The sequence below is a fragment of the Anopheles funestus genome, chromosome 2RL (assembly GCF_943734845.2).
Source record: "Anopheles funestus chromosome 2RL, idAnoFuneDA-416_04, whole genome shotgun sequence".
Taxonomy (NCBI): domain Eukaryota; kingdom Metazoa; phylum Arthropoda; class Insecta; order Diptera; family Culicidae; genus Anopheles; species Anopheles funestus.
In genome coordinates this window covers 35,395,854-35,423,234 of record NC_064598.1, presented here as the reverse complement: position 1 = coordinate 35,423,234, position 27,381 = coordinate 35,395,854, and the positions used below count along the sequence as shown (strand labels likewise).

General features: G+C 40.6%; 2 protein-coding genes across 4 annotated transcripts; one reads left to right on the top strand and one right to left on the bottom strand.

Annotated features, from left to right (window-relative positions):
* Positions 1-59: 59 nt before the first annotated feature.
* On the bottom strand, positions 60-3,233 carry LOC125774732 (uncharacterized). The gene is made up of 2 exons (XM_049444906.1): positions 1,305-3,233; positions 60-1,242 (listed from the first exon to the last, which is right to left on the bottom strand). The coding sequence occupies exon 2, from the start codon at positions 1,208-1,210 to the stop codon at positions 689-691; it is 522 nt and encodes a 173-aa protein (XP_049300863.1). The 5' UTR covers positions 1,211-1,242; positions 1,305-3,233; the 3' UTR covers positions 60-688.
* Positions 3,234-3,668: 435 nt separating this feature from the next.
* Positions 3,669-27,344, top strand: LOC125774680 (protein kinase C). Of its 3 annotated transcripts, XM_049444836.1 has the most exons (12): positions 3,671-3,853; positions 6,480-7,207; positions 14,058-14,251; positions 14,339-14,503; positions 16,190-16,263; positions 16,820-16,851; positions 17,877-17,947; positions 18,032-18,316; positions 18,394-19,107; positions 19,187-19,439; positions 19,512-19,651; positions 19,733-27,344. In XM_049444836.1, the coding sequence occupies exons 2-12, from the start codon at positions 7,057-7,059 to the stop codon at positions 19,895-19,897; spliced, it is 2,244 nt and encodes a 747-aa protein (XP_049300793.1). In that variant the 5' UTR covers positions 3,671-3,853; positions 6,480-7,056; the 3' UTR covers positions 19,898-27,344. The 3 variants fall into 3 exon arrangements, with proteins under 3 accessions (XP_049300792.1, XP_049300793.1, XP_049300794.1); XM_049444835.1 differs by having other exon boundaries at positions 3,669-3,853; positions 19,512-27,344; XM_049444837.1 differs by lacking the exons at positions 3,671-3,853; positions 6,480-7,207; positions 14,058-14,251; positions 14,339-14,503 and adding an exon at positions 14,565-15,114.
* The last annotated feature ends 37 nt before the right edge of the window (positions 27,345-27,381 follow it).

Below are 27,381 nucleotides of genomic sequence, written 5' to 3'. Positions count from 1 at the left end.
AATGGATTATACATATGATTTCTGAATAAGTTTTTTTCCTTCTATTATGTAGCAAGCTAAATGTTCAAAACAAACTACATTAAGATGCTTATACGTATAGACAAATCAAGATCTTTTTTATGAGTCAGCATTACGCAACACGCTTCTGTTGTTTGCATTCAATTTGTTCAAAGCCACTTGTCCACATCACCCACACAACCGGGTCACCGGGTTTATTTGTAAGAAAAGAAGACATTTTTGCGCCGGTTTCACTTTGTTTTGTGTTTCATATCTGGTCCGCTATTGTACTTCCATTGAAAAGCTCCAAAAATATGTCATATGTTAATCAGGGAACAAGATCAATCTCAGGCACACATCGTTTTGCGTGCGTGATCCGGCTTGCATGATTATCCTACGTTTTATGACCCGTTGCTAAAATACGTTCTACTTATGTGTATAACGTGCGTCGCTTAAATCCATTGCATAATGCTAGTTTATATCTTAACAAAAGAAAGCCGAAATGCTCGCCGCGTGTTTTTAAAGTGAAAGAAAGTGGAATCTTTCAAAGCGATTTGTAAATGTATGCTATTAACATATTCGATCGATTGAAGAAAACCAACTAAAATTTAGGTTAAGTGATTGAAAAGATGTTCAATAATAATGATTGTTCAATATTTACATTCAATATTGTAGCACTACAATGAAATCTTCAATGCTGCATCCCATTACTGTCACCAGCTTGATGTGATCCGCGTATTTGGGTCGTACCATTTTCCATCATCTCGCGTAAGTCTTCCAGGTTTTTTCCCTGCTTCCAGTCGACGACAAAGCGCACAGCAGCATCTATGATGTCCTGCACCCCCAGTCGGTTGGCTGCAGCCACCAGCACACAAATTTGTGGAAAACTCGTGAACATTTCTTTTTCGAAGGCACCTCCCATCACGTTGCTGCCTGCGAACAACGGTACCATAGTTTGCTCCTGGTTGTTCGGTATCATCACCTCGCCACTGTCCATTTCGGACCCCTCGTATGTTCCTTCTTGACGTTCCATCCACTTAATTATCTTGCGCAAACAGTCACCATCGGCTTCGGGAACATCCAGCGTGTCACCGTTTGCATCAGCAGCATTCAGTTCTTCCAGCTTCCTTTGCAAAACGGCGGAACGGGTCAGGATACTTCGGTTTACAGATATTGTTTTACCATCCTTCGACTTCAAGTTGATTGTTCCCATGTTTAAGCAGGTTTTAATGCGTTTGCAACAGTCTGAGAAGGACAATGTGATACTTTACTCCAATTTCTTAACGTAGAGGATGGGGCTGCCGTACTTGCTTTGCTAAATTATATGAAACAGATGTCAAAAAATTTCCATCCAAAAACACAGAAAATGTACTGACTTCTACATAAGATATATAGCATTTTCGAAACAAATACCTGAAACTGATAACGGTTTTCGAAATTCTATTTTTTAAATATTCGAACGAACTGTACACAAATCGAACTCTCACCTTCGTTTTCGGGTGCCATCAACCTTGGTCACCAGTTTGACAGCGAGCGTTTCAAGGTACACAGCGGAAGGTACGCGTTTATTTACAAATATAACCACAGGCATCACAAAGAGCAGAGCAAGTGAAAGTCGATACTTTTGCTGCTAAATTTGCTCGTTAAAATAGTGTAAAAATGCGGTACCGTGTGTAAAAAGTGAAAAATGAAGTGCTAGAGCACTGTTGATGGTTATAACCGTGCTAGTTTAAGGTGGTACAGTGAAGTTATATCCGGTTTTAACGGTGGATTATGTGAACCATTTTCCTTGTGTATTCCCAACACCCTAGTAGAACAACAGCAACTAGTGATGAAAACTACAGCATGGGTGTAAACTAAGCTTGCAGAATGATATAGCACTTATATTATCTTATACTGCATTGAGAGGAAGATCTCATGAAACTAGTGAGACCGATAAAGTTCTTTACAACGGTTATATTCTTCTCGTAAGAAGATGCTAACATTTTGAATACCTATCGTAAAATTAAGATAAATTCATTAAAGGCACAGTATTTCGATCTAATATATGTTAAATGGATCATAAAAATGTTATGAAATAATGTCTACACCTGTATTGATGTTCCCGCTGCATTAATGACGGAACATAGTCATGAAATATGTGCTCTCATTACTGCGCCAAACGAAACAATGTTAAAGGAAATAATTTGAAATTTTGGGATGGTTCACAGTGTGTAATTTTTTATCTTATCACGCTTTACCACGATCTTTGTGGCTCCCTTGCATTGCTTTGCTTAATAGCTGGTTATCTGTGGCAACAATTATCCACGTTTCTAAACAGCCATTACACAGCATTAAGGGCATGGTAGAGCCGAGAACTGAACCCAGAAAACCCGGGTATGTCGTGGGTTACCGATTATGATATTTAACTGATTATTTATTATTACCTACATGTACCAAGTACTCGGTGATTCCGTTCCGTTCCGGTGTGGAAGACCATCGTTGCTATCTCCTAAAACACAACTCCGACCCATGCTGATAGGATATTGTTTATTTAAATACTAATATAACTAAAGAATAACGTAGTAAAATAGTTTTTGAACAGGTGATGCTAAGCAAAGGCTTAATAATTAGATTAGTTTCTCAACCACTAACCAACACCATTTAAAATTATTAAAATTAATTGATAATATTATAAGAATAATCTTTTTCATTGTCTTTTCGCTATCGACTTATTTGGCTCTCATGTATGGTACCTAACACACTGCCAAAAAAAAGAGAAACTGAAAGATCATCCTTTTTTTGTAAGAAAATCCTTAAAATCTGTTGCCGAGCTCGCTAAATCAAAGTTACGCTAGGGTTTGTGTGCTATAACAAACTGCAACTAATCTTTTAATTCCCTCAAAAAAACATATTAAGATATAGCAAACAAAACTATCTCCTAGTGTGTTTGCTCATTGCTCAAAAGCCACAGTTTATGTAAAAATAATAAACTTAAATCTTCGAAACGTGTCATTTTTTAAGCCTGAATTTAAAATAGAAGAACACGTCCGAGTGAAAATGTGTACTGAATTGTCCTTTCCACTCGCAGGTTTGACCGTTCCACTATGGAATAAATGAAGTTAAAGTTAGCCTTTAAGTAAGACAGGCGCAAATAACTATACAATTAAAACCATAGTAAAACATGTTTAACTGCCTACAAGTACGTGAGAATTAAATGCCCAAATATTAACTTGTTTAATTACCCCAAATAAGTCATAGAATTGAAAGGCGTTTGTACCATCATTTAATTTTCGTAAACAGACGTCTCAAATAAATATGTATAGCGAAACAACATAACAAACCAAAATAAATTAATTATAAAAATAATTTTGCTTGGTATTTCTTTGAAAGGTATAAACTATAAAATAATTCTCAAAGTGATACAAAACCATGTCCAGAATTTTAATTCACTTGCTCGAACCTTTGATTTATTCAAGTTATAACAAAAGACAAACTTTACTTGAATATTTTGTACATGATATTTTAATGAAACCAGAAAATTCACCCATTTCCATCGCTTGAAGTAACGTTTTTAAATTGCGACCGTGTTCTCATTTAGCTGTGGTATTCATAGTTGCACAAACGCCTGAAAAAACCGCTTGCCGGCCCCTGCCTTTTTACACGACTGATATATGATTGTATGGGAATATCAGCTCGAGAAGTCGAACTGGACGGTCGTCGAGAAACAACCGCGAGTCTTCGTTGCGCGCACATCGCGGATTGTGCTCTCTCGCGAAAAATCGTGATGATGGTCGACGTTTTCGTGCAGCAGCAGACAGCCAAGTGTATCTAGGGGGAGACCATGATTTTGCGCGTTCCCTGGCCAAGTTAAACGGTATACCATTTGTTTTTCTTTACCGTGTGCTTTCACGGGTTCGTGCGTGTCCCTTGGGCCAGAAGAAAAAAAAAAGAACGGGCCACGGTGTGTCCTCGGATCTACGGCTCGTGGAGTGTCAACCCTCCCCCCTTAGAAAAGCAGAGGGTGATGAGCGATGCTTAGCACCCCCTTTTTTTGGGGCTGTTAGATCAACCTCCCCCACACCCGCACGTTTGTGGTCACTGTGCTAATCGAAGATAACTGTGTTCCGTGTTTTCCAGCCAAGGAAAGGGAAATTCATTTCCCAGGAACGTTGGTGTGTGCCGTGCAGGAGTGAAAATTTCTATCCATTTTTCCCTGTCAGTATTTGTTGTACGGGAGAACGAAAGTGGGTGGTGGAAAAACGACGAGGGCTGGTGAGATTGGTGGCGCTAATTTTTCTCGGGAAAATTTCGTGCAGCTTTTCATCAACCGCGTTTGCAGTGGTGTGCGTGCGTGTCGCAGAAACGGGCCGCCTGCGTACGTTCGTACGCATGTGTTTGCTGTTGTAAGGTGGATCACAAGTGTGTGCGCTCGCTTGTGTGTGTGTATGTGGGCACGTAAACGGTAGTTACAAGGTTGACAGAAACATCGTGCCACACACAGTGCCGAGCATGCGAGAGAATTGTTCTGCAGGATTAGGAAGAAAGGAGACCATCTCGGAAAAGTAAAGAGCCAATTTCATGCACACACACACACGCAGACCGTTTGCTGGTTCTAATTGAAAATATTCGTCCTCGTGATGTGATGACTGATCGTGCGTGTTTGTGCTGGTGCTGGTGAAGGAGCAAGATTGTTGTGTGACACGAGATGATTCTGGGAGCAAAAATTCCGATGAAACAAATATCCAAATGGTAAAGGAAAATGCTGTGCGCGCGTGTGTGCGTGTGTGAGTGTACGTGATGACACACAAAAGAAGCAAGAAGCAAAAAAAACGGAGCGTGTTCAGAGATCCTAGACACCAGAGGAAAAGTTTTTTTATCCTGCGAAGGAAAAGTTTTGCTACAACACGAAAAGCCCGTGTGAAGAGAAAATGAGTGAAAAGTATAGAATTTTTCACCCCACAAAAAGGTGTAATACGAGCTTCGAAAAGAGTGTTATTTGGGGGGTTGGTAGTGGGTTTGATTGGATGGTTTGGGAGGGGGGGGGGGGCAACAACAGTCCGTGTGTGCGTGTGTGGTGCGCGCGCGTATACGGTGAGCAACCGCACTCGTGTATGCGTGTCTACTAATGAGCGCAAGGCAACAGTACCACCGTATCAGCGCCTACTACTACTACTTAGGCACGAAGAGTAGACCCTCGTTTTAAGGGTGGTTTTTCCGCTCCTGGACATTGGCGTTTTCTTTCTCCATCGCATCAGATATTTTCCTTCATCCGGGGGTTTTATTTTATTTTATTTTTTTTTACTCTCTCTCTTATCAGCAAATTGTGGAATGTCAGCTGGCAACATAGGCACTATCGAACTGTTAAATATTAGACATCTTGCTCTAAAGCGAGCCTCCTGTATGGTGTACGCATTTTTCCCTTGATAGAGAATGCTTCTACATCACCTCGTAACAAGCGTGTGATAAGTTTACCATTTATCTTTTAAAGAAGATGTTTGTCTACGGCTTTTTTTTCGGAAGCTGACCGATCCTCCCTCTCCGTCATAGCACAATGAGCGCTATTGTTTGTTAATCAAGGGTTGCTCCCGTATTGGATGGTCGTTTATATCACTCAACTCAAGGCGAAAGCGTGTCTTGTTTGCTTCTAATCTTTACCATGTTTCGCACCGTTTTCAATCGTAGTAGTGTGCTGTACCGCTGTTACTATGGCACAGTGCTTCAACGCGGTTGCCCTTCTGCAGGCGTGTTTTTGGGGGGTGAACATGTCGGTCGGGGAAGGGTTTTTCTTGTTCACAAATTTCTCATCCTCTCAAAGCTAGATTAACGTGTGATCCTTCTACAGACTTAAACGTCGCGTTTTTTGGGGAAGGGGGGGCTTTTCTTCAACCTCCGTCCACACATACATACGTACGCTGGTAATTTGACACTTGTCACGAGTGCAACTACTACACCACCACCAAAATCTCCATTGCTACTAATTAGACACTGACGAACGTGTATTGAGCCTGTCATATATATGGGACCTAGGCGCAAGGTATGCTTTGGTGCTGCGGTGTGAGAGAAGTGGCGTTGTTGGCACAGTAACAACACAACAGATCAGCGGAAACATCCCTGAGTGTGTGTATGTGTGAGTGTATGAGAGATGTGTCTAGTGTTTTTTTCTGCTCTCCCATACACTAGTGTGTAACCCTGACAGCGAGTGCACAGTACAGCACTTGTGCTTTGGTGGCGTTTCTGTGTTCATTAGGGATGCAGCCTTGCGAAAAGGATAGTTCTTGAAGTTTTTGTCTTTTTTTGTTGTTCTGTAATTGTGAAAGTGTAAATAATAAAAAAAGAAATTAAGCAGTTTAAATTGGTGTATAAAACGATTCCGTTTCGTAGCAATTGATTTTCCAGTGTACTAAGATTGATTATTCCCTTAAATGTGATCTCATTGTAATGTATCGTCAGTGTGCCGCATTTTAATTGTGAAGTTTTCTTTATTTTTCTCCTATTGCCAGGATGCAGCGATTTATTTTTTTTGTTAAACACAGCTCATACGACACTAGTGTGACTAATTACTTCCAGCCCTCATTATTCGGAGTATAATCACAAGTGGCGTAAGTGTGTGTGTGTGTGCGTGCGTGCTTGCGGGTGTGTTGTGTGCGGCAAATAGCAACTTATTCGCCTCCAAACGTTGCCGAACGCCGTCAAAGTCTAGCAAAAAAAACACGCTGCAGCATAATCTGAAATATCCACTTGTGTGTCCTGCAAGAGGGTTGCAACGCGAAACGTACCAACCCCCTACCCCCACCCCCCGCCATTCGTAATATCGACCGGTGTATGAAAAAGCGGTCATTATCCTGCCAGCCACTAGCCGCGCAAGGTGTATTAGAAGCACGTCCGTTTTCACAAATCTGGGAAAGCTACTATAGAGAAGCACGTGCTTTTTGTGCGGGAGAGGGTATTGTTTTTCCGCGCCCAAAACGAACGTGAAGTGATCGTCGGCGATACCACGGGCAACAGAAATAAAGGGTGGCTCTGTGTGGACGTGTTTGTGAGTGAGATACGGAGGAAGTAGGAACGGCAGCCAACATCATGTTTACGGGTACGCTGCGGTTGAAAGTATGCGAGGCGATCGGACTGCGGCCGACGGACTTCCAGACACGGCACACGATGACATTTGGCCGGCTCGGTGATCAGCTCATCGATCCGTACGTGTCAATAGATGTCGACGAAAAGTTCATAGGTAGGTGCATAGACGACACTGCTGTAAATGATCAATAATATCTGGAGATACATATATTGGATGTGTATAAGGAAATGTATTTTAATGTCTTGTTGGGCATACCTTTTTTTGTTGAGAGATATACTGCTTCTATAAGATTATATACAGAGAGTTTTAGAAAAAAATTTCGAAGTTTTTACATCAATATTTCCAAAACATCAAAATTTTACATCCTCAAACCAACGTTTTGCATTAATGTTTTCACACTAAATTGTCCACTCAATTTATTAAAACTTTTCACCGCCTTTGACATTACTTGAATGGACTTCTATTTGTACTTTATAGGAAACTTAAGACTGAGTAAAGCTTTTCCAACTTTAGTTCGCCATTTTATGTCACCAAAAAGACCATTTTCCGAATCTCTCCCTTTTTAATCAATACATTTTAGAAACAAGATCACTTAAGAAATAGAGAGTAACACACAACATCATATTCCCACACAAAACCCATCGATCTAAGTGAGATTCGAACTCATAAACCTATTGTCCGTTTGTCTAAACGTTTGACCTAGCACTAAATATTACACCTTTCACACTTAAGGACAAATGGCAAGGTGAATCTAATAAATCACAAAGGTCATTATAGGGACCATTGTAGCTAGAAGCTAGATCAATTTGGATCGTACAGAACCGTTCGCCAACCATATTCAGCTGCCGCGTTCTATTATGAGAAGATCATTTTCATTGTGTAGAGGACAATAGATACTAGTATTTATATATTTCCACCTAACGATCATGTTACGCCTCCCAGCAAGCGTGATCCAAATGTCAAAGAAAAAAAACATATCAGAAGGAAAACAACCTTAATCTCCTTGAGGAGACACCAAAAAAAAACCCCTTCCGACACGCAACAACTCGTGTCCTGTGTGTGTATGTACTGTATGGGCAGCAATGGGAAGGATCGAGACGTGTCGCGGGGATATCAGTTTGACATTTGAAGAGATCCGCCACCGCGCGCGCGGAATTGGAATTGAAAATGGCTGTCCGTCTCATTGTAGCGCCAAGCACTGTGTGGGGGATGAGGGTAGGGAGAGAGAAAAAGAGAGAGTAAAAACACAAACACACACACACATGCACAGCTCGGAAAATGTGGCGTAAAGCAAACCACTTTTCCTTCTGTGTATGCCGCTCAAATATTGGCAATCTCATGTGAGTTATTTTTTATGACCCCCCCCTTGGAAGAGACAAGAGCAATATCCTGGCCGCGTGCGATGAGAGCGACTGTTCTTTGCTCTGTTCCGACAGGTCAGGGTTTTTTTCCCCGTCGATGGTGAGGAAAAACTAGCGCACGAAGTACGGTGGGGTGGGCGGCGGACAGACAGAACAGTACCATGTGCCGCCGACCGTTTCGTTGCTTCACACCGATGTGTGCGGTATGTGCGCACCGTTTTGGTCAAGCGTCTGTGCTATTCATCACGCTTAACGGCAGAGGAATTTCGTGACGAAAGAACTGGTGAGATGTGCTTATGCTTTTGTTGTTTTTTTAATTTTTGTTGGATGATAAAATTAAACTTAAGTATTGCGTACAGATTAAATGCAATCATTATGACATAATGTTTAAACGTATCCCAAGTCATTCTCCATTCAGTTCTGAATTTTCCACGTACGGAATATGTCGGAAAAACATTTACCCTCGAAAATTATTTACCCGACAAAAGAAAGAGCGAGAGAGTATTAAGATTGAGAGCAAAGCTAAAGGGATGAAATAGAGAGCCAACATGTGTGGAGAAGTATACAAAAAAAAAAATGGAAACAAATGTCTAAATCATCCAGCTAAGACGTTTTTTCTTGACCATTATACATGAGTTTTAGAATATCAAACACCATTACCAATGATTTTACTAAAAGGTTTGTCATTTCCTAAATATCTAGCATTCAATTTAGTGTGACTTTTCCGCTCTCGCGATCGCGATTTTCTCCAACAGCACCGTAAAGCATTCTCGCTCTCTCTCTCTCTCTCTCTCTCTCTCTCTCTCTCTGCCCATCGTCTTGAAGAAGTAAGCATTTTCATCCATCTCTTTGCCTTCGGCATTCCTTTGCACGGTTTTCCCTGCTGAATGCCACTTGATGTGTGTGCGTTTTTTTTTGTTTCTTGTCCACATCCACTTGTCTCTTTCCATCGCACGAAATACACGCGCCTACCGATTTTGGTTGTTGTTTCGATGTCTTCGTTTACCAATTTTCATTTTTGCCCTTTTTCCCGTTTTTTTACCCCAATTTTCCCAACCAGAGCGGTGTGCTGTGTTGTTCTGTGTTTTCCCCTGCCCGTCTGCCACTTGCTCACCGATCGTATCCCATCGCGGTGGTAAACCCCTTGTCAGCTTAAAAGCGCTAAACGCTTGTCTACCCCGTGTGCGGGTGTCTCGTGCAGCAGAACCACACCGGGGGCAGACGGTTTTCATACGGCGGAAATGCACATACGCGAGTTTTTAAGTTTTCTTCACCGGTACGACGCGACGTGCGAGTTCGTTGGTGGTGCCAATGCTGTCTCTGAGGAAAAAGATTTTAAGCGTTTCGCAAGCAAACGACTCACTCACCGTACGCGTGGTGTGTCCCTTCACCACCACACCCCAAGGTCACTATCAAAGTGGGAAGGTTGATGAAAATAGTTTTTCCAAATGGCGATCGACGAGGAGATGTACGCGGCAAAGCTAGATGTTCCAGAACGCTCGACATTGGTAGGGGCACAGATTGATGAAATATTCAAGATTATTAAATTGTTTCTATTTGTTTGAACATCGTTTTTCATTTATGTTGATTACATTTTTTTTAACAATAATGTTCTTGTTTAAGACATTCCAAATTAAAATGATTATGAAATCAGCATAGAAAACAAGGTAACTTAAATGAAGTTGACGATAATTAACCTATTTTTACATATGAAATAATCATCTTTTTAAGCTATCAACCACTTTCAAGCCATCAAGATTTATATTAAACATTTCAATGTTAAGCAAATCAAGAACATGTCAAGATAAGCATTTTCCAATATAATGCATCAATCATGAGGTAATGGAAAATTAATTTTATACCTCTTATACCTTTATAGCATAAAACGAGAAATCATTAAAGAAGATGTCTTTCAGTAATATTAAAAAAGAGAGTTATGAAAAAACTTTCAAACGATTTTCTTTTAAACAAACAAGGAAAATAAAACCCTTGCTTTCTTGTGGTTTACTATTTGTGTATTGTTTTTGTTTATTTCTTCCAACATCCAACTCATACTTACCTCTTGTATGGCAGCATATTCAAACACTGCATCAATTCGAAACAGTTTCGCCTTATGAAACATCTACTACACGGTGCAGCTAAACAAAGATTGACCTTCCGTACGGTCGGAACAACCCTTACACCGTCCGTTCGTTTTGTATGCACTGCATAATCATTTATCGGCCAAGTGCAATCGTGCGAATGTACAACCGCGTTACAACTGGCGCTAATGGATTGACCAATGATCGATTGCAAGCAACCGCGGTTGGTACGATCGTTGTGAATGAGCCACTAGAACAAACTAGGAAAAATGATTCAACGTTTTTGTGTTGTTGTTGCTAAATTAAAGGTACCGTTACAAATAAGCTATTACATCTAAAAAAGGAAAAGCAAGGGAATGAGGTGTTCATTCAGAGGGAATCATGGCGGGTAAGGTATGGGGAGAAGATAATTTTGCTGTAGAGGTTTGAAACAAAGCCTTTCTTACATATTTTCCCTATGTATTAGGAGAAGCATTGAAGAGCTATAATAATTACAAACAAACGTAAGAGTTGATCAGACAAATGTATCTTGTGTAAGGCATTGTTAGAAAATTGTGTAATCGTATATAAAATGGAATTAGTAGTTAGCACAAATACACGGAAACAAGTATAAACCAGTAGAAAAATATGTATTCATTTAATAATGAAAAGTTGGTGTACCTACACATAACTTCTTGAGAGTTTTGTGTTTGTCTAGTATTGGGGTTAATTAATCTTTGGAAAAGAGTCTTCAATGAAGAATCATTCAAATCATGAGTCGACTCGCAAAACATTCATGAAACTTCATAGATTCAAAACCAATGATGTTATGATTTTTTGTTGTGTTTTGCTTTAGAAAAATTGGTATTCTTACGCAGATGAGATAAGCTAAGTGGACGACACGAAAGATGTAAGATGATAGAGGCGCTAAGCTTTATATACAAGAGATGAGAACATTCATTCAGAGAGTTGAAACAGAGTGAAAGAGTGGTTATAAGAATTTGTAACTTTTACTTACTCTTTTGAGAGTCATACAAATATTACTCTAAACTAATCCTTTAATTACTCCTTGGCGTTTTTACTCACTCACTCTCTCTGCCGATTAATGACTCATTTTTTTGCGTTTCAACTCACGCAATAAGAGTCAGTCGGCACAGAAAGTGAGTGAGTGAGTAAAGGAGAGGAGTAAGGAAAAGAGTCATTAAAACTCATTAGGCTGAGTTGACACCAAAAACTCCTTTGCAGTATTAAACTCACTCACTCTTACTCAATGTGTACATCTCTACTTTCAACGTTGGATTGATAGCCTATCCCTCAAGGGACGTACTATCGACTATCCAGCTATAGGTAAATAAACTAAAACATAGGTCGAAAGAACTAATCAAGACTTCGTGATGTTTCATAACATAAGAAAACATAGTTATAGACACTAAAACCTGAGGAAGATGGCAAACCTGAGTACCATTTTTGACCTTCTTTGGATTTCTTTGCCCGACATATCATCCAACACTAATGTTGTCTTTAATTGGCGAAATCATGATTGTCAAATTAGCTGCTTTATTTGCTTTTCGGTTCCCTACGTAGATCGACATTTATCCAAACGACAAACACACTGAATCAATTGGAGGGCCCTTATGCTAATTGATATAAATTTTATTATCGTGCATTTTTTTTTATCTTTACCAAGGTCACAACCTCTAAATTAGCGAGTTCTTTATAAAATTAGAATATAACCGAATATTTCTCACATTACTGAAAAGTTTTGCTCATGCGTTTCTCTACACTGTTTCCCTTTTCTAGAATGAATTTAATTCTCCACTAAACGTATGCTGTAGCTATCTACGACACGCTATCGTACCGACTCAAGAGATCGCATCTCATTATCTTATCAACGGTTTCTTAGACCCTGATGACGCGGTTACAGCAATGATCATAAAAACAAATACTTCCATCCTAAGAAAAGCACACAAAAACATGGGCCATGCAATGATAAAATTGCGCTAGTATGTTATTATTATCTGAACACAGTCAAACAGCACAAAACAAGAGGAAATAATGCGCTTTTAGGAAAATAAAAAAATATCCTTCCATGCGTAAATGAACAGTTTTGTTTAGTGAGTCATGATATCTCAAGCACAAAGTCATATAAAACTTTACTTTTCAAAAGATTCACAAAAAATATGTTGTCACACGAATACACAAATGCATTTTTAAACAAAAAATAACAAGCTCCTCCAACCACGCTTCTACACGCGAACGGAATGGACGGCAGGGGATGAGCTCAATTAAAGCCGATTTATTGTAAAGTAGGTCAATGAAATTTTTGGGAAGGGAAGAAAATGGCGCAATCCATGAAGGTGAACGAAAAGGAAGTTTCCGTTTCGTTCCGTAGCGTGTTGTCCACACTCAATGGGTGTCGCGAAATGTCCGACGTTTGGGGAAGGGATTGGAAAGGAAGATGCATCGGTGTGGGGAGGGAGAAGGGAAGAAATATTTCTTCGTCCGTGTGCCCGGTACAAGAGAGTCTAGCCGATGATGGTCGACCACAATCCGTCCGCTGTAATGAATCGTATTTATTTCATGATCATTTTTCGTGACACACTCCAATTTAGTTTGATTCCGTGAATGTGCCAAATGGATTGCATTTCATACAAATTGATTCGTGGAGATGTGCTACTGGTGGGGAAGGAAATCTTCTTACAGTATTTAATTTTGCTGTCTGTAAATGTGCTTCGTACAGGGAAAAGGTCTAAATCTCTGATCATAGATATTGGGGAATTAATTATTTCTATTTGTACTTTTTCAAAGTAGTGGAAAATTATGTTTGAATAATACACAATTTTCTCTCTCTTTTTGAGGCTTCAATAGGAATTATTTGAATATGAATAAACGCGCTAAAACATATGGAATTTATTTTATTTGAACGGCAGCGACCCAGACCTTTTTCTATAATTGGCAATTGCATCTGATGCCTGGAAAATGCGACGGTTGTCCGCCTACGGAAAACTGCACCAAAAGTAGCTACTATTTACTGTGTATGCAGTGGAAGTGAATCATCTTGCCGGATCGTACATAATTAGACGAAACAGAGATCAGACACACGTCAAATATGACCGAAAATGATGATGCCCCAGAACGTCCATCCTAATATATCCACACACACACGCACACTCCAATACAATCTCGTCAAGGTTAAACCACCTCAGTTCGAAGTGAAAGATCACATCGTGGAAAATTGCACACTGCAGCTTTGATGTCGCTGATGTCACGTCGAGTCCGTATTCTTCATCCACTTTACCGCCGCGTGAATGTCACGTGATTTGGCGTGAGGAAAGCTGTTTGTGCTGGATTGCACTGCAAAACGACACAGCGAGGGCGTACGGTGATCTATTTCGAGTGTAATTAGATTGTGCCGACACTTTCGGCTTGAATTGGATGATGAAATATCTGCCTCGTTCGTTGATTTATAAATGGGTTCACAAATTATGCATCTACACCCTTTTCGATGATGCTTGTTAAGGGGTTTGACGATCGGAGTAGCTTGTATAAAGAAATTGCTAATTATTTCTTTTCCCTTTGCAGATCGGTCCACCACAAAGCCACGTACCTTCGATCCGGTGTGGAACGAGAGCTTCATACACGAGGTGGAGAACGCGAACGTGCTCGGGATGACAATCTTTCACGAGGGTCCCATCACGGACGTGTTCGTGGCTAACACGACAATACCGTTCGAGGATCTCGTCACCCGAAATGAGTCGGAACAGCAGGACTTTTGGGTAAGGCAACGATGTAGATGATGCAGAATCGCGATCGTACTTACTTATAATTGCCTCTTCTCTTTCCCTTTATTTTCCCCCGATCAGGTCGATCTCGAACCACAAGGCCGGCTGCACGTGAAGATCGATCTCCGATGGACGCAGGACGCGAACAATGTTGTAGCGTCGCAGAACTCGTGCCGCCGGGCCGTCGTCAAAGATCAGCCATTTTTAAATCGCCGCCGCGGTGCAATGAGAAGGCGTGTTCATCAGGTCAGTGATGTTTTTCGTCGATCGGTGACCGCGCACTGCGTCCCTTGCACATGTGCACCCACCCATCTCCCTGTTCCCTGCTCAACGGTTGGGCAATGCCCTTTGCGGTTGTAAACGAATGACGTCGAATGGTCGAATGGTTTGCGTTATCGCTGAACGCTTTTTTTTTCTAGCGACATAAACAACGGGCAACAAAAAAAAATTTGTAATCAAACACATTCTCTCTACATCGTCATCGCTTTGTTGTAGACACCCGGTTTCTCGTTCCCGTTGACCGAAGTGTATATGCATTTCTTCGCAAATTGAAAACGAGAATTGCACACCACGGCTGCAATGATGGAAGCGATGATGATGTGTGCTTGTTGCGCGAACACCCATCCCTGCGCTAGGGTCTGGTTGCTCTTCGAATTGGATTGATTAATGCGCTTGCAAGCCAACGGTAGGAGGATGAAACGGCGTAGGACTATTGTTTTTAGTTGCATTCAGAATAGTGAGGACTGTGCATTGGTTTGTTCGCTGCGCTGCGCTGTGATTGATGCTGGTGTAGGTCATTTTGGAATCGATTGTTGGGAATCGAGACACTAAAGCACGAATAGTTTAACAGAAATCTGGTAAGCCTTTTTTGTATTGTGTAACACGTTAAAGTATATATAATTTTGGTATTATTCATGTTGTACAGTAGAATTAATATTTTACTTATTACTGTTGCTGTAATTTTGAAAAACTCAAAACACTAACAAAAGACAAGGCGTCTCCATCGTTGTTCGTATGAAACACCATGCGTCTCCATTGCATTTTTTTAGGAGAAAAATTTGAAATTTTGAAAATCCTATCGTTTTAATTTTAATATACGAAAATTTTGCATGCAATGTTGCAAAGTGTTGGAATAAAATTTTAAAGCTGGAGATATTTCTGGAACTGCGCCGAACCGCATACAAACCACGACAGTGACACAGGATTGATACTATTTTTAACAGACGTACGAGATATGTAACGGAAAGCAGAAGGCAAGGTTTCCGATATGCTGCAGAGAATGATTTATTCGAAAGCCAACGCAGCTACGGCTTGTAAACGCTAGGACCACGAATGGTGATGGAGACAACATCTGATCTGCCCACCTGCTCGAACTTCCCCTACCTTTGCTGGGCTCATTTATGATTGAAGGAAAGCAGCGACGCGTTGTTTGTGTATTTGTTATGTGTAATCGAAAAGGAATTCTCATTTACTCCGCCGCTGTGTTCGGAAGGTGGTTTTTGTTTTGTTTCTTCGCTCCCCCCCGTGTGTTACTCATTTTGCTCAGCCAATTGGGTCAGCTAAAATAAGCATGTGGCTTCGTATGAGCAGCGCAATCATGGTTACAATATGACAATTTAAATGCTCTTGCAAATGTGTAGTTCTTCTTTCGGGCAAACTGTTGCTGCAGCTGGAAGCAAAGGGTGTAGACGATGGGCAAAACGGAAATGAAACGGCATATATGTCGGCATCATTACTCCAACACAAAACAAAACAAAAACAAAAACTTCCACTCGAGAACCGCGACTGATCGATGATCGAGATGTTGTTTCCTGTTTTTTTCCCAAATCGTAACACTTCCTTTCATCACCCCAATTTCTTCCCGCCAGTCCCTACCAAATCGATCGGCGACTGATCGTTGTTATTTTGCTTTTGCTTTGCATCTATTTCTAGGTTAACGGTCACAAGTTTATGGCCACATTCCTGCGTCAACCAACATTCTGTTCCCACTGTCGCGAATTCATATGGTAACGTATCGAAATGATGATGTGTGTTTTTTGCGAAATTGGTTTCGGTTTCATTTTTCGTTCGGTTTAATGGTGTTGTACAATGTGGCGCGGTGATTTTTTCCCCCATCTTCTTCTAATCACGATCATGGCTATAATATATCAGCTCACATGAAAATGTGTAACAAAGAGTATAAAGAATGTTGAGCTAAAGTTTTATTTCTGGTCTAAAAATACGTCCAATTGTATAGTTTTATAAAAATATTTCTACAACATTCCAACGACACTAATCCAATTGTTTTTTCACGTGAAATTATGTTTTACTGTCTTAACTAACAATTCCATCTGCCATGGTTGCAAGGTTATCTAATAAACAAAAAATCCAAAACAAATTTTCCCTAGTTTCTCCTAACACCACCGGTTTGATTTGTTTTAACACTTTCGGTATCATAACGATGATGAGGAGACCGGCAACGGTGTGAACGCACCGAAATGTGACAAATTCCCTTCCTGGTCAAAGTTGTAACGTTTCGTGTCGCACACTTTTTTTTCTCTCTCTTTTTCGAAACTTTTACAGGGGATTAGGCAAACAGGGCTATCAGTGTCAAGGTAAGAAGATGCATCTACTCAGTCTCGGTCAATGCTGCCTTTCGCCCGGACGCGGGCTTCTTCCGTGTCCGGTAGCAAAAGTGAAACAAAACAGGAAAAAAACAGACAAGAAAGAGAGATGGTTGTGAATGTGTGTTTAGTTTCACTTATGTTTCTACTTACATTTCCACACACGCAAACTCTGCATTTTCTCTGTTGTTTTATGGTTTTGGCTGTGTTTTTTTATGGCTGTCTAACCAGACGTTTCTTGTCGCTACCCTTTTTTCGTGACCATTTCCACTGTTTTCTGTTACCTTTAGCACTGACTTTTCTCTTTAGTAAAAGCGCTTCATTTTAATTCTACTGCATACCCCATACCTTTTGTTAACACTACTTTACGTAGGAGGAGGAGGAATATGTTTGTTGCCATATTTTCACATTTAATGTTTTCCTTTCGTTTGCTCTACAATTCACCTTAACACGTTTCCTTGAGCGGTCCATTGGTGTGTAATATGGTTTTGTTGATGTTTCTCTTACGGGAATGTACTCGCGACCTCTAACCTGTTTATCGCATGCTTTGATAAATCGACGACCATTCCGTTCTTTGGCTGTTGTTGCTTTTTTCAGTTCATTAACCTGCACGTGGGGTAAATGTATCGATCAGTCGATCGCTTAAAGGCTGTTTCTCTGCTTTTCTTATTATTATTATTCTTATTATTACTATTCGCCACTAGTGCGCTATCCTTTGACAGCATCTGTCACTGAGCTGTCACTATTACATTTGAACTTTGTTTTTGTTTTCGTTTTTCCGTCTTTTAAGTACTTTTTCGTTCGCACTTCGTTACGTTTTTACCTTGCGTCCAACGGTCTCTCTTTCTCTGCTGCCAGTAAATCAACCACAAGACGATGATGGTACCATCGTGTGGTGGTGGTGCGTGTTTTTGCAAAGATTGCATTTTCGTTTGCTTTCACCTTCATACATTCAAACTGATCGTGCGCCTATGGCGACTTGTGTCCATTTTTGCATTTGCCCATTTTCGTTACAGTGTGCACGTGTGTCGTCCACAAACGGTGCCATAGTTCGGTCGTAACCAAATGTCCAAAGAAAAAGGATGAGGTGAGTAAGCTAAATCAGTGCGTACTGTGGATGAATTTTTAATATTTTTCCCCCGTTTTCCTTGGGCGGTGGGTTTTCTTTCAGCAAACCAAACCGACACCAACGGAAGCAGCCCAACGGTTCAATGTAAATATGCCACATAGGTTTTCAGTGCACTCGTTCAAACGGCTGACGTTCTGTGATCACTGCGGGTCGCTGCTGTACGGTATTATCAGACAGGGGCTAAAGTGTGAGGTGTGCAGCATGAATATCCACCGGCGCTGCGAAGGCAACGTGGCGAACAATTGCGGCATCAACACCAAGCAGCTGGCCGAGCTGCTGAACGAGATGGGCATCACCATGGATAAAACACCACCCCGTAGATCTAAGGTGGGAAAAAGCAGTGCAACAGCAGTGGTCGGACAATAATCTTACATGACCTTTGCTTTACCCATATTCGTACGCAGTACTCTAACCAAACGCCTAGTGATAACCTTTCGATGTCGGAACGCTCGGACGATACCAGCTCGTTGGACACGCTCTCCACGAAGAGCGGTGCGGAGAGTGAGCTGGGCGCACACAACCTGGGAGCGGCGGCCCATGCCATGCACGGTGGACGTGGCGGTGCCGGTCACACCTCTAAATCCGGCGGTCCGGCGATGGGTATGCTGGTGAATCTCGGCACCGATGACGATGGCAATGCGCGACCGATGCCCGGCAAGGTGTGCCTGAACGATTTCAACTTCATCAAGGTGCTGGGCAAGGGTTCGTTCGGCAAGGTGATGCTGGCGGAGAAGAAAGGCACGGACGAGGTGTACGCGATCAAGGTGCTGAAGAAGGACGTGATTCTGCAGGACGATGATGTTGATTGCACGATGACGGAGAAACGCATACTGGCGCTGGCCGCCAAGCATCCGTTCCTGACGGCGCTGCACTCGTGCTTCCAGACGCCCGACCGGCTGTTCTTCGTGATGGAGTACGTGAACGGTGGTGATCTGATGTTCCAGATACAGCGTGCCCGCAAGTTCGACGAACCGCGGGCCGCCTTCTATGCCGCTGAGGTAACGCTTGCGCTGCAATTTCTCCATCGGAACGGTGTCATCTACCGTGATCTGAAGCTGGACAATATACTGCTCGACGCGGAAGGTCACTGCAAGCTGGCCGACTTTGGCATGTGCAAGGTATGGCAAGGAAGTTCGTTGGTGGGGATTTGCTGGTGCTGTGTATTAACAATGAACAACTCGTTTTCCAACATCACAGGAAGGTATCACCGGAGAGAACCTCACGTCGACGTTTTGCGGTACGCCGGATTACATAGCGCCCGAGATTCTGCAGGAACTCGATTACGGACCGTCGGTCGACTGGTGGGCGCTTGGTGTGCTGATGTACGAAATGATGGCCGGTCAGCCACCGTTCGAGGCGGACAATGAGGACGATCTGTTCGAGGCGATCCTGCGCGACGACGTACTGTATCCGGTGTGGCTTTCCCGGGAAGCAGTATCGATTCTGAAAGGTAGTAAACACCGTGGAGAATATCTTAAACATCTGCACGGTCATTATTAATTTGCATTTTGTTTGCTTCCAGGATTCATGACCAAAAATGCGGCCAAGCGGTTAGGCTGCACCGATGGCGAAAATCAAATCCGAAGTCATCCATTCTTCAAAGATATGGACTGGGAGGCGCTGGAGCAGCGCAAAGTTCGACCACCATTCCGGCCACGAGTGGTACTGATCGTAAACGGTTCGATGTTAGGACATCGTATCTCACTAACGTTCCGTTTCTTTTCCATTCATGTCTACTTGCAGCGAAGTGCACGCGATGCACTGAACTTCGACACCGAGTTCACGAAAGAGGATCCCGTGCTGACACCGGTACCGAACGATATCATACGGTGCATCAATCAGGACGAGTTTGGTGGCTTTTCGTTTACGAATCCGGAGTTTGGTCCGGAAAGGAAAATTGTATGTTAAGCAGTGCCGCTTTTGAACGTTTTTCGGAGCGTATATCCGTGAAAGCGAAGGTAAAAGCGTATGAAAAAGAGTGGAATAATCGCTTTGCCAGAATGAACGCGCACACACTGTCACCGCCACTTGCCACTGCGCCGCTAGCATACATTACTACACACGGTCGATGTAACGGTAAAGCAGAGTCGATTCCACCCTAAAGCGGAGTCTCTGTTAGCGGTTGTTATTGTGTTAAATGGTGAACATAATTGGTTACAATTGGATTCGAATTACATATATGTATATGTCGTGTATATTAGCATCTTCCTTATCTAGTTAAGAAAATTTAATTTTCTTTAATCAATTTCCAGTTCTACTTTTGGTTTTAGAAACAGATTAAGCACAGGGAAATTCGTCCAAAACACAAATAGAAAGTGAAACACGAGAGCAAGAGAGAGCGAACAGAGGAGCAAATCAGGTTGCAAAGTGCGATTTACTTCTTCAAATGAACAAAATTGTGGTACCCCATCCGTTGTGTGGTGCAAAGATTTAACCAGATAAGATTGTTAGTGCAGGGTTATAAACGATAGAATGGTCAGTCTCGTCTAGTTGGGTAGGATATGGATAACATTCTATAAGTGTTTTTAAATTAGTATTATTAACATCTCCCCCTCCCCCCGTATGGTTAGGTTGATGTGTTAGTGAATTTTTGGTCACCAACCATGGTAGCGCATCCAGCAAGAGATACGCAAGGTTCGTTCAAAACGAACCGCGCACAATTTAGGCATATGCGTATAAAGAAACACGGATTCGCAAAAGTATCGTGCACGATGGTAAGAAAAGAGGGTTACGTTTCCTAGCCAGCATTAGTGAGTTTTTTTGTTTTTATAAATGCAAAAAAAAGATTAATTTTGTTGTTAATAATGCTAATACTATCCCAGTTTGAGTTACGGTGTTATGGCGAAAGCGCCTTAACATTGGTGCCACTACGTAATGCAATCTCATTGAAAACTCATATTAATCATAAATAGTAATGCGCGATTTAAAACAAAACAAAAAAAACAAGGCCATTGGTAGATATATTATTTTCCATAAGCTAGCTAAATTTATTCGTTCGCTAGTTGTTTTTTGCGAGTACTGTTTATTTGTATTCTCTAGTTGTATTAAGATTTTTGGAACCGGAATATTTAATCTTTCCGAAATGTAAACTACGGCTAGCCCATTGTCAGCGAACAATTTCTAATGGTTTTTTTTATCGTTGTTAGCTAATTTTTGTAGTTATGTTGTGTTAAGTATGCTTCTTTAGTAGATCTCTAACTGCTTGATTGACAAGCTGTACGCAAAAAGGTTGAACAATTTACGTATTTCGTTGAGTATAAGTAAGCGTTTTTTTTAGAATCGCAATAACAATTAGTAATTCGTTACGAAACCATACTAGTGAGTTATTGGGTTGAACAGTTTTTGAACGATTTTTGCATTTAATATCATTCAGAGACGATCATTGCTACATGGTCGTATTATGAGATCGTGTTTGGTTGTGTGTTAGCCGTACTACGCAGTGCTATTTGAACGCTAGTCATTAGCCAGGTTTTACAGTAACGAAAAGAAAAAATGTCCCCAAAAAACCCATTACAATATCCTTGTTTAGTGTTTAATATGTATATCATTGCTGTTGAAATCCATTGTTTCGTATGCAATCGATCGATGTATGTAGTTTCACCATGTTTTACCATTATCATTGTGGGTTTTGCTAGCGTATAATAATAATTCTACCAAAGAAAATAACTGAAACATGTGTGCACAAGAGCTACTCGTGTGTAATTTTATCTCAAGCATGAACGGTGTAAAGTGTGGCTGGTAGAATGATGGAGACACTACAACAATGTGAGGATAAAATCTGATCTTAACTGTGGTTTTCTTTCGAACGAAAACGGTTGAAAATAGAGAAGAAAAAAGAGAAATACAATGAAAAGCATAGGAAAAGTTACGTTGAACCGGAATCACGCTTAGTTCGCCCAAAAGCAAAGCACAACATTCATTATCTCATTCAAATTCGTTCAGTTTTCGTTTAGATTAACCTTCCGTTCGAACGTGTCTTTTGGAGTGGTATTAGGGATTGTGCTGTTTGCTGGAATGACCCTTGCCATAGGTTAGCTAATTGTTAGTAACTAGAGAAAGAGGATATATGTGTTATCACTGTGCATCAGGTTTGCAATGTTTGCTGTAAAACGTACAGTATTCGGTTTACTTCTGTTAAATAGCACAACTTATTTATAGTAATCGTAACGGTGTGGTATGATGGATGTTGACTAGTGAAGAATGTTTAAAATAGTGAAAGGATACGAGGCAATTTATGAGATGATCAAAAACCAAAGGTGCACCGATTGGTCGGACGCGTAGAGCAAGAACTGGCTGTTTTATAAAAAGCGCGATAAAAGCTTTGCAGGAACAGAGAAAACAAGCAGCTGCAGGTGCAAAAAGGAAAACAGTTTAATTTATTTTAAGCCGAAGATACATTTTCCTACCAAAACGTGGCATATCTATTTGCTGTTTTTTCGAAACCGATGAAAACGAAATGTAACATATGTAATGTCATAATCTCAAAGCAACGTGCCCTACGGTTCCACGGGAGCCGGGAGGGGCATTTAGTGGATAAATAGTATCCGTTTTGTTTCGTTTTATGTTTTAAACGGAAGGTAGGTCTGTTCGCGGTCCAATAGCTGCCGCATGTGTTGAGTTTCGAAAGCGAAATCTATTCGAAGCGTGGTTTTTCATGCTATTCCATATTGAAAACAACCGTCGAACACTAGTGCGGACCTATCGTCCGTAGAAAACCTTACTGTATTCAACTGTTGTTACAAAAACAAAGTGTGATGGCTTCACCGGCACAATAGTACAGGCAATGTTGTAATGTTGTATTTAGTTGTTACTATTGGTTAACGTGTTTCGTCGTTCGTGTAACTTTCATTGTGATTGTCGCTTATAGTAGAGTGGATTTGAAGGAGCACCAGAAAAGAGAGAGAGAGAGCAAACGAGCGAAAAACAATACTACAATGTAATCGTATTAACTCTCACTGCAGCTGCAAAACAGTACAGAGGCTTTGAGCTTTCATATACGGGTGCGTGTGCCGATGTGCGTTTAGTCGATCATTTCAAGTGGATCTACGGATTTGAAAGGGCAAGCGCGCAAACGAAGGAAATGTTTTGTTTTTTTTTCTCCCCACACTATAATTCTCCTTCCTTTCAAGCGCTATTCTTTACCGCTCGTACAGTGGCAGCAATGATTAGAGAATGGAGGACTGGATACCTTAATCGTACTCCACCCAAAAACCTTTGGGAGTTAATACCTTGAATCTTGGATAGCAGCGACGGAAAGGTTTTGAAAGGCTTTTGTCGCGTTCAATGCTACCAATTGATAGCTATAATGCATAAGGATCGATAGAAAATGCTAGGCGCACGATGTTGAGAATGAGTCGTATATAGTTACACACGATAAGAATGGAAAGAACGAGTAAAAAAAATCCGTCTGATAATATTAAAAACCGAAACAAAAGAAGAAGAAAAAAACACACATACACAGAAGAAAACATCAAAAATAAAAGATTTATAAAACAAACACATATAAGTATGTTACGGCACAGAAAGCATAAAGATCTTTACGCAAATGAAAGGCCTTGACTAAAACAAAAGAACAGCAACGTGGAGCAGCATATATGGTCTGCTGCTGCTGCTAAACAAAAGGATCGCATGTCTCGTTATATGAAACTTGCCGGCTAACAAATGCTTGTTTTATGTTATTTCGGGAATTTTTGAACTATATTTTGTGCAAAAGGAAAGGAACTCTCCTAGAAAAAGCCAAGGCGAAATATTAAATGTAATTTGGTAATGAATTGATATGGATGAGTATAAATCATGGTTAATTAATTTTGGAGCATGAATGAATTTGTCTTATAGTTTTGAATTATGAATATTTTAAACAGTGTCACCATGAAAAAAAAATCACTGTCTTAATGTTGCATTCAAGTTTTTACTTTTATAGAACAAATCTATAAGCCCAAACAAATGTTTAGTTGTTCAACTACATCACTATTTCAACTGGTACGCGATTATCGAATCCATCCATTTCTATGCAAAGCTTTGACGGACTAGATTGTCTGGTCTCATGAATCAAGTGAAGTCATTTTTAAGCTAAAAAAGCTTGGACTCAAGAGTTCCGGGATGGTTCTGTTTCAAAAGCGTAAACACACACTACATTCTATTCGTTCCCGTGACTTTGCCATGGAGCATTTGCAACTGTTCCAGATAGTTTTCTCTATAACGGGTTGACAAATAGTAGCGAAATACGCAACGCTGGCAGAGAAGAGAAAGATGTGCAGCTGGGGTGTGTATATGTGAAACGAAATGAACATGCAAAACGGTATATTATCCCAGCAAATCAACATATTGAATTCAATTGGCGCGATGGAATAGAAATTCGTGTAAATTAGTTGCATGTTAGGTAGATTAAAACACTCCAATATTAACCGTAACAATGGCATCGTCCCATACGGTCATTACCCTATGGAATGGAGGCGCAATGCTAAAGCAGAACACGAAACAAAAGCATCCTCAGTCGAAAATCGTGTGCAGCCGACAGGCATGAAACATCTAAAAAAAAACATACAACACCTCGAAACAAGGCGAACTTTGTGTACTTGAACATATACCAAAAATTAAGAAAAAAAAACAAAACAAGCAAGCAACAATAAAACACAAAAGGAAAGTAAATAAGGAAAGAATATAAAAAAGCTACACACACACACAGCTTGAAAGGGACAGTATGACAGAACGCTTGTAGGAAGGAGCAGTATAGTGTTGCGGGTGGCTAGTTGAATGCAAAATAACAAAACAAAACAAAAACCACCAAGCACTGCAAATTTTAGCAGAGTACACAAATAAGGAAGAAACCACACACACGCTCGCACGCACGCAAAAGCATAACGCAGTTTGTGTATACATGCGTTAAGTAAACAGAACGGGAGAGCATATATATTGCAGAACATATATATATATATACATATAGATATATACAAATACATATAAGAAAAAGTAAAAGTGAGAAATAAATTAAGAAATTTATAAACATGAATCAAGTAAGTGAAAAAGAGCAAGAAACGATCGAGATCGAAAGAGCGATCGATACACACAAAGTAGCCCGAAACAGAAACAAAAAGGGGATTAATACAGAAGCGAAGATGATGTAATCGGTTTTAAAAACAGTGCGAAGAAATTGTAACTGACGCGACACTACACATAAAGCCAGAAGATAACGATAAAAGAAAATGAAGGAAAACAAAAGAAAGCAGAGCAGAAGTAGGCACGCGACAAATATTTCTTCGCTGTGTCAAGCGCGAAGTAATTTATACTTGAAGCAACAAAATGGCGCATACCTTTACGATGGAAGATACGTTGCCTACTGAGAGTGTTGTCCATAGTTTCGAAATTACAAGTTTGTGTGCGTGTGTGCGTGTGAGTGCACACTTCCTGTCAAATTTCCGTTTGCGTGCTAGTTGTTCGACGATGCATTTTCGATCGAGTAGTCCTTTGCTTCGTTCGCACTAATTCCCACAACCAACAAGTGTGGTGGTCCATTGTCCGGGTGCAGCATATCGTGTCGAATTTCGTGGTAGGTAATGAAGAGCGTATTAAGCAAAACCAAAATGTCCCACCGTGTACCTAAGAAAAACCACCCTTCGCATCCTGCCGCTACCACTTTCGCCCAGCAGAGGTAGAATGAAGTGGACCGTACAGCAGCGCGCTGTTTTCGTTAGTAGTTTTTCGTTCCCTTTTTTAATCACATCCCTAAATCCACTCATGTTAGTGTAGTGTTTGCGTGCGTGTATGGATGCAAAATTGGTATGTTGTGCGTATGTAAGGATGTATTATTTTTAAGGATTTTACTAGAAGGAAGTTCTTTTGTGTGCATGTGTACGATCGAGTTGATTAGGCGTGAATGTGATAAATTAAAGTTATTAGTTGTCAATTTTTTCCCAAAAAAAAAAATACGTTATGCTACCGTGGCAGTGGACCACTTAGGATCGTAACGATTGAAAATGCATTAATAATTGATTTGTTATTTATTCTTCCTTGTAGGCGGCAATTGTTTAACAAAAAAAAACTTATTACTGAAGGCATTATTTCTAACATTACCAACTACATTTGCTACCTTACACCACTAACTGTACACCTTCATTTAACGTGAAGTACGTGGAGTGAAACAAGCTCGCGTTTTTTAAATAATATCTTACGAAACGTCGAACAAATTTGAATCCATCGTAATAATTACCGACAAATGCTGACTGCAACAAAGGCCAGAAGGTTTAGAAAATTTAGGGAAATTCTAATCCTTTTTCTCCCTAAAATAAATTGGAAACTAAAAACACAAAAACCCCACACTGCTTACAAAAGGCTCCCGGGCATCTTTCCGTTGGCCGAAGGCGCAGGAAGAAAACAAAGCAAAAAGGGCAACAAATAGTGTTGTTTATTGTTAGAGGACGAGTGGTGGGTGGGAAAGATAGATCTTATCATTGCACATGAGGAAACAAAAACCAAAAACGTGAATTGTAAGCCCACGATCGAATGTGTCTGTCTGTCTGTGTGTGTGTGTGCAATGTCGCTGTTATTTTGTCGTAAAAAAAACCCAACACAAACATATAAAAACCCTCTTTGGAAGGATATGGGCGCATTCAATTTGGTAGGCAATGGTGGTGGTCCCCATGATCGAGAGCGGAAGATCAAATGGGCCACCCGCACGTAATAAGTAGTTTGTCGTCCCCATTTTTGTTCGGTGTCCTTCACGGCGAAGGAAATGATGGGATATGGGAGAAATGAAAAACCCTAGCGAAACCCGATGTTGATGAAGTAGCAGAAGTAAAGAAAGAAGAAAAAACACAAGCAAAATGATACAAAACTGGGAAAAGCCTGACAAAGATAACCCCACTTTTATGGAGAAATGGCAGCATTAGGAAGCAGAATAGAAAAGAAGGAAAAATCACCAAAAAAAATCTATCATACCGATACGCGCACCATCATCAGGTGAATGAGAAAAGGGTGTGTGTGTGCGTATGTGTATGTGTGAGTGTGTTGATGTAAGCAAACAAACAAGTTATAAAAGTAGCAAAAACGGACTTCAATGTGGCGAATGGCGCAACGTGGAAAAGTCTACTGAAAAATGAACAAACAAACTGGAACACGCATACATACACGTGTGCACTCACGCTGATGCAGAACAAAAGAAGAAAGAAGAAGAAAAAAACAAAGCGTAGTTTGTCGTGCGAAGCAAGATAAGAAACAAATTCATTCATTCGAAACAAGGAGCAAACAAAACAGAGAAAGAGAGAATGAATATATATGAATATAAATACCAAAAAATATTATATAACAAGAAATAAATATATATATACATATATTAAAATATGTGATTATACCACGAAAAGCCTTGCGCTGTTTGTATTCATTGTTTTATAAGTTAC

What these genes read in the sequence shown, in the direction of transcription:
- LOC125774732 (XM_049444906.1), bottom strand. Translation starts at nt 1,210, where the DNA reads ATGGGAACAATCAACTTGAAGTCGAAGGATGGTAAAACAATATCTGTA.
- LOC125774680 (XM_049444835.1), top strand. Translation starts at nt 7,057, where the DNA reads ATGTTTACGGGTACGCTGCGGTTGAAAGTATGCGAGGCGATCGGACTG. An exon ending in CACTGTCGCGAATTCATATG is followed by an intron (nt 16,264 to 16,819) that starts GTAACGTATCGA and finishes AAACTTTTACAG; the next exon opens with GGGATTAGGCAAACAGGGCT. An exon ending in ACAGGGCTATCAGTGTCAAG is followed by an intron (nt 16,852 to 17,876) that starts GTAAGAAGATGC and finishes TTTTCGTTACAG; the next exon opens with TGTGCACGTGTGTCGTCCAC.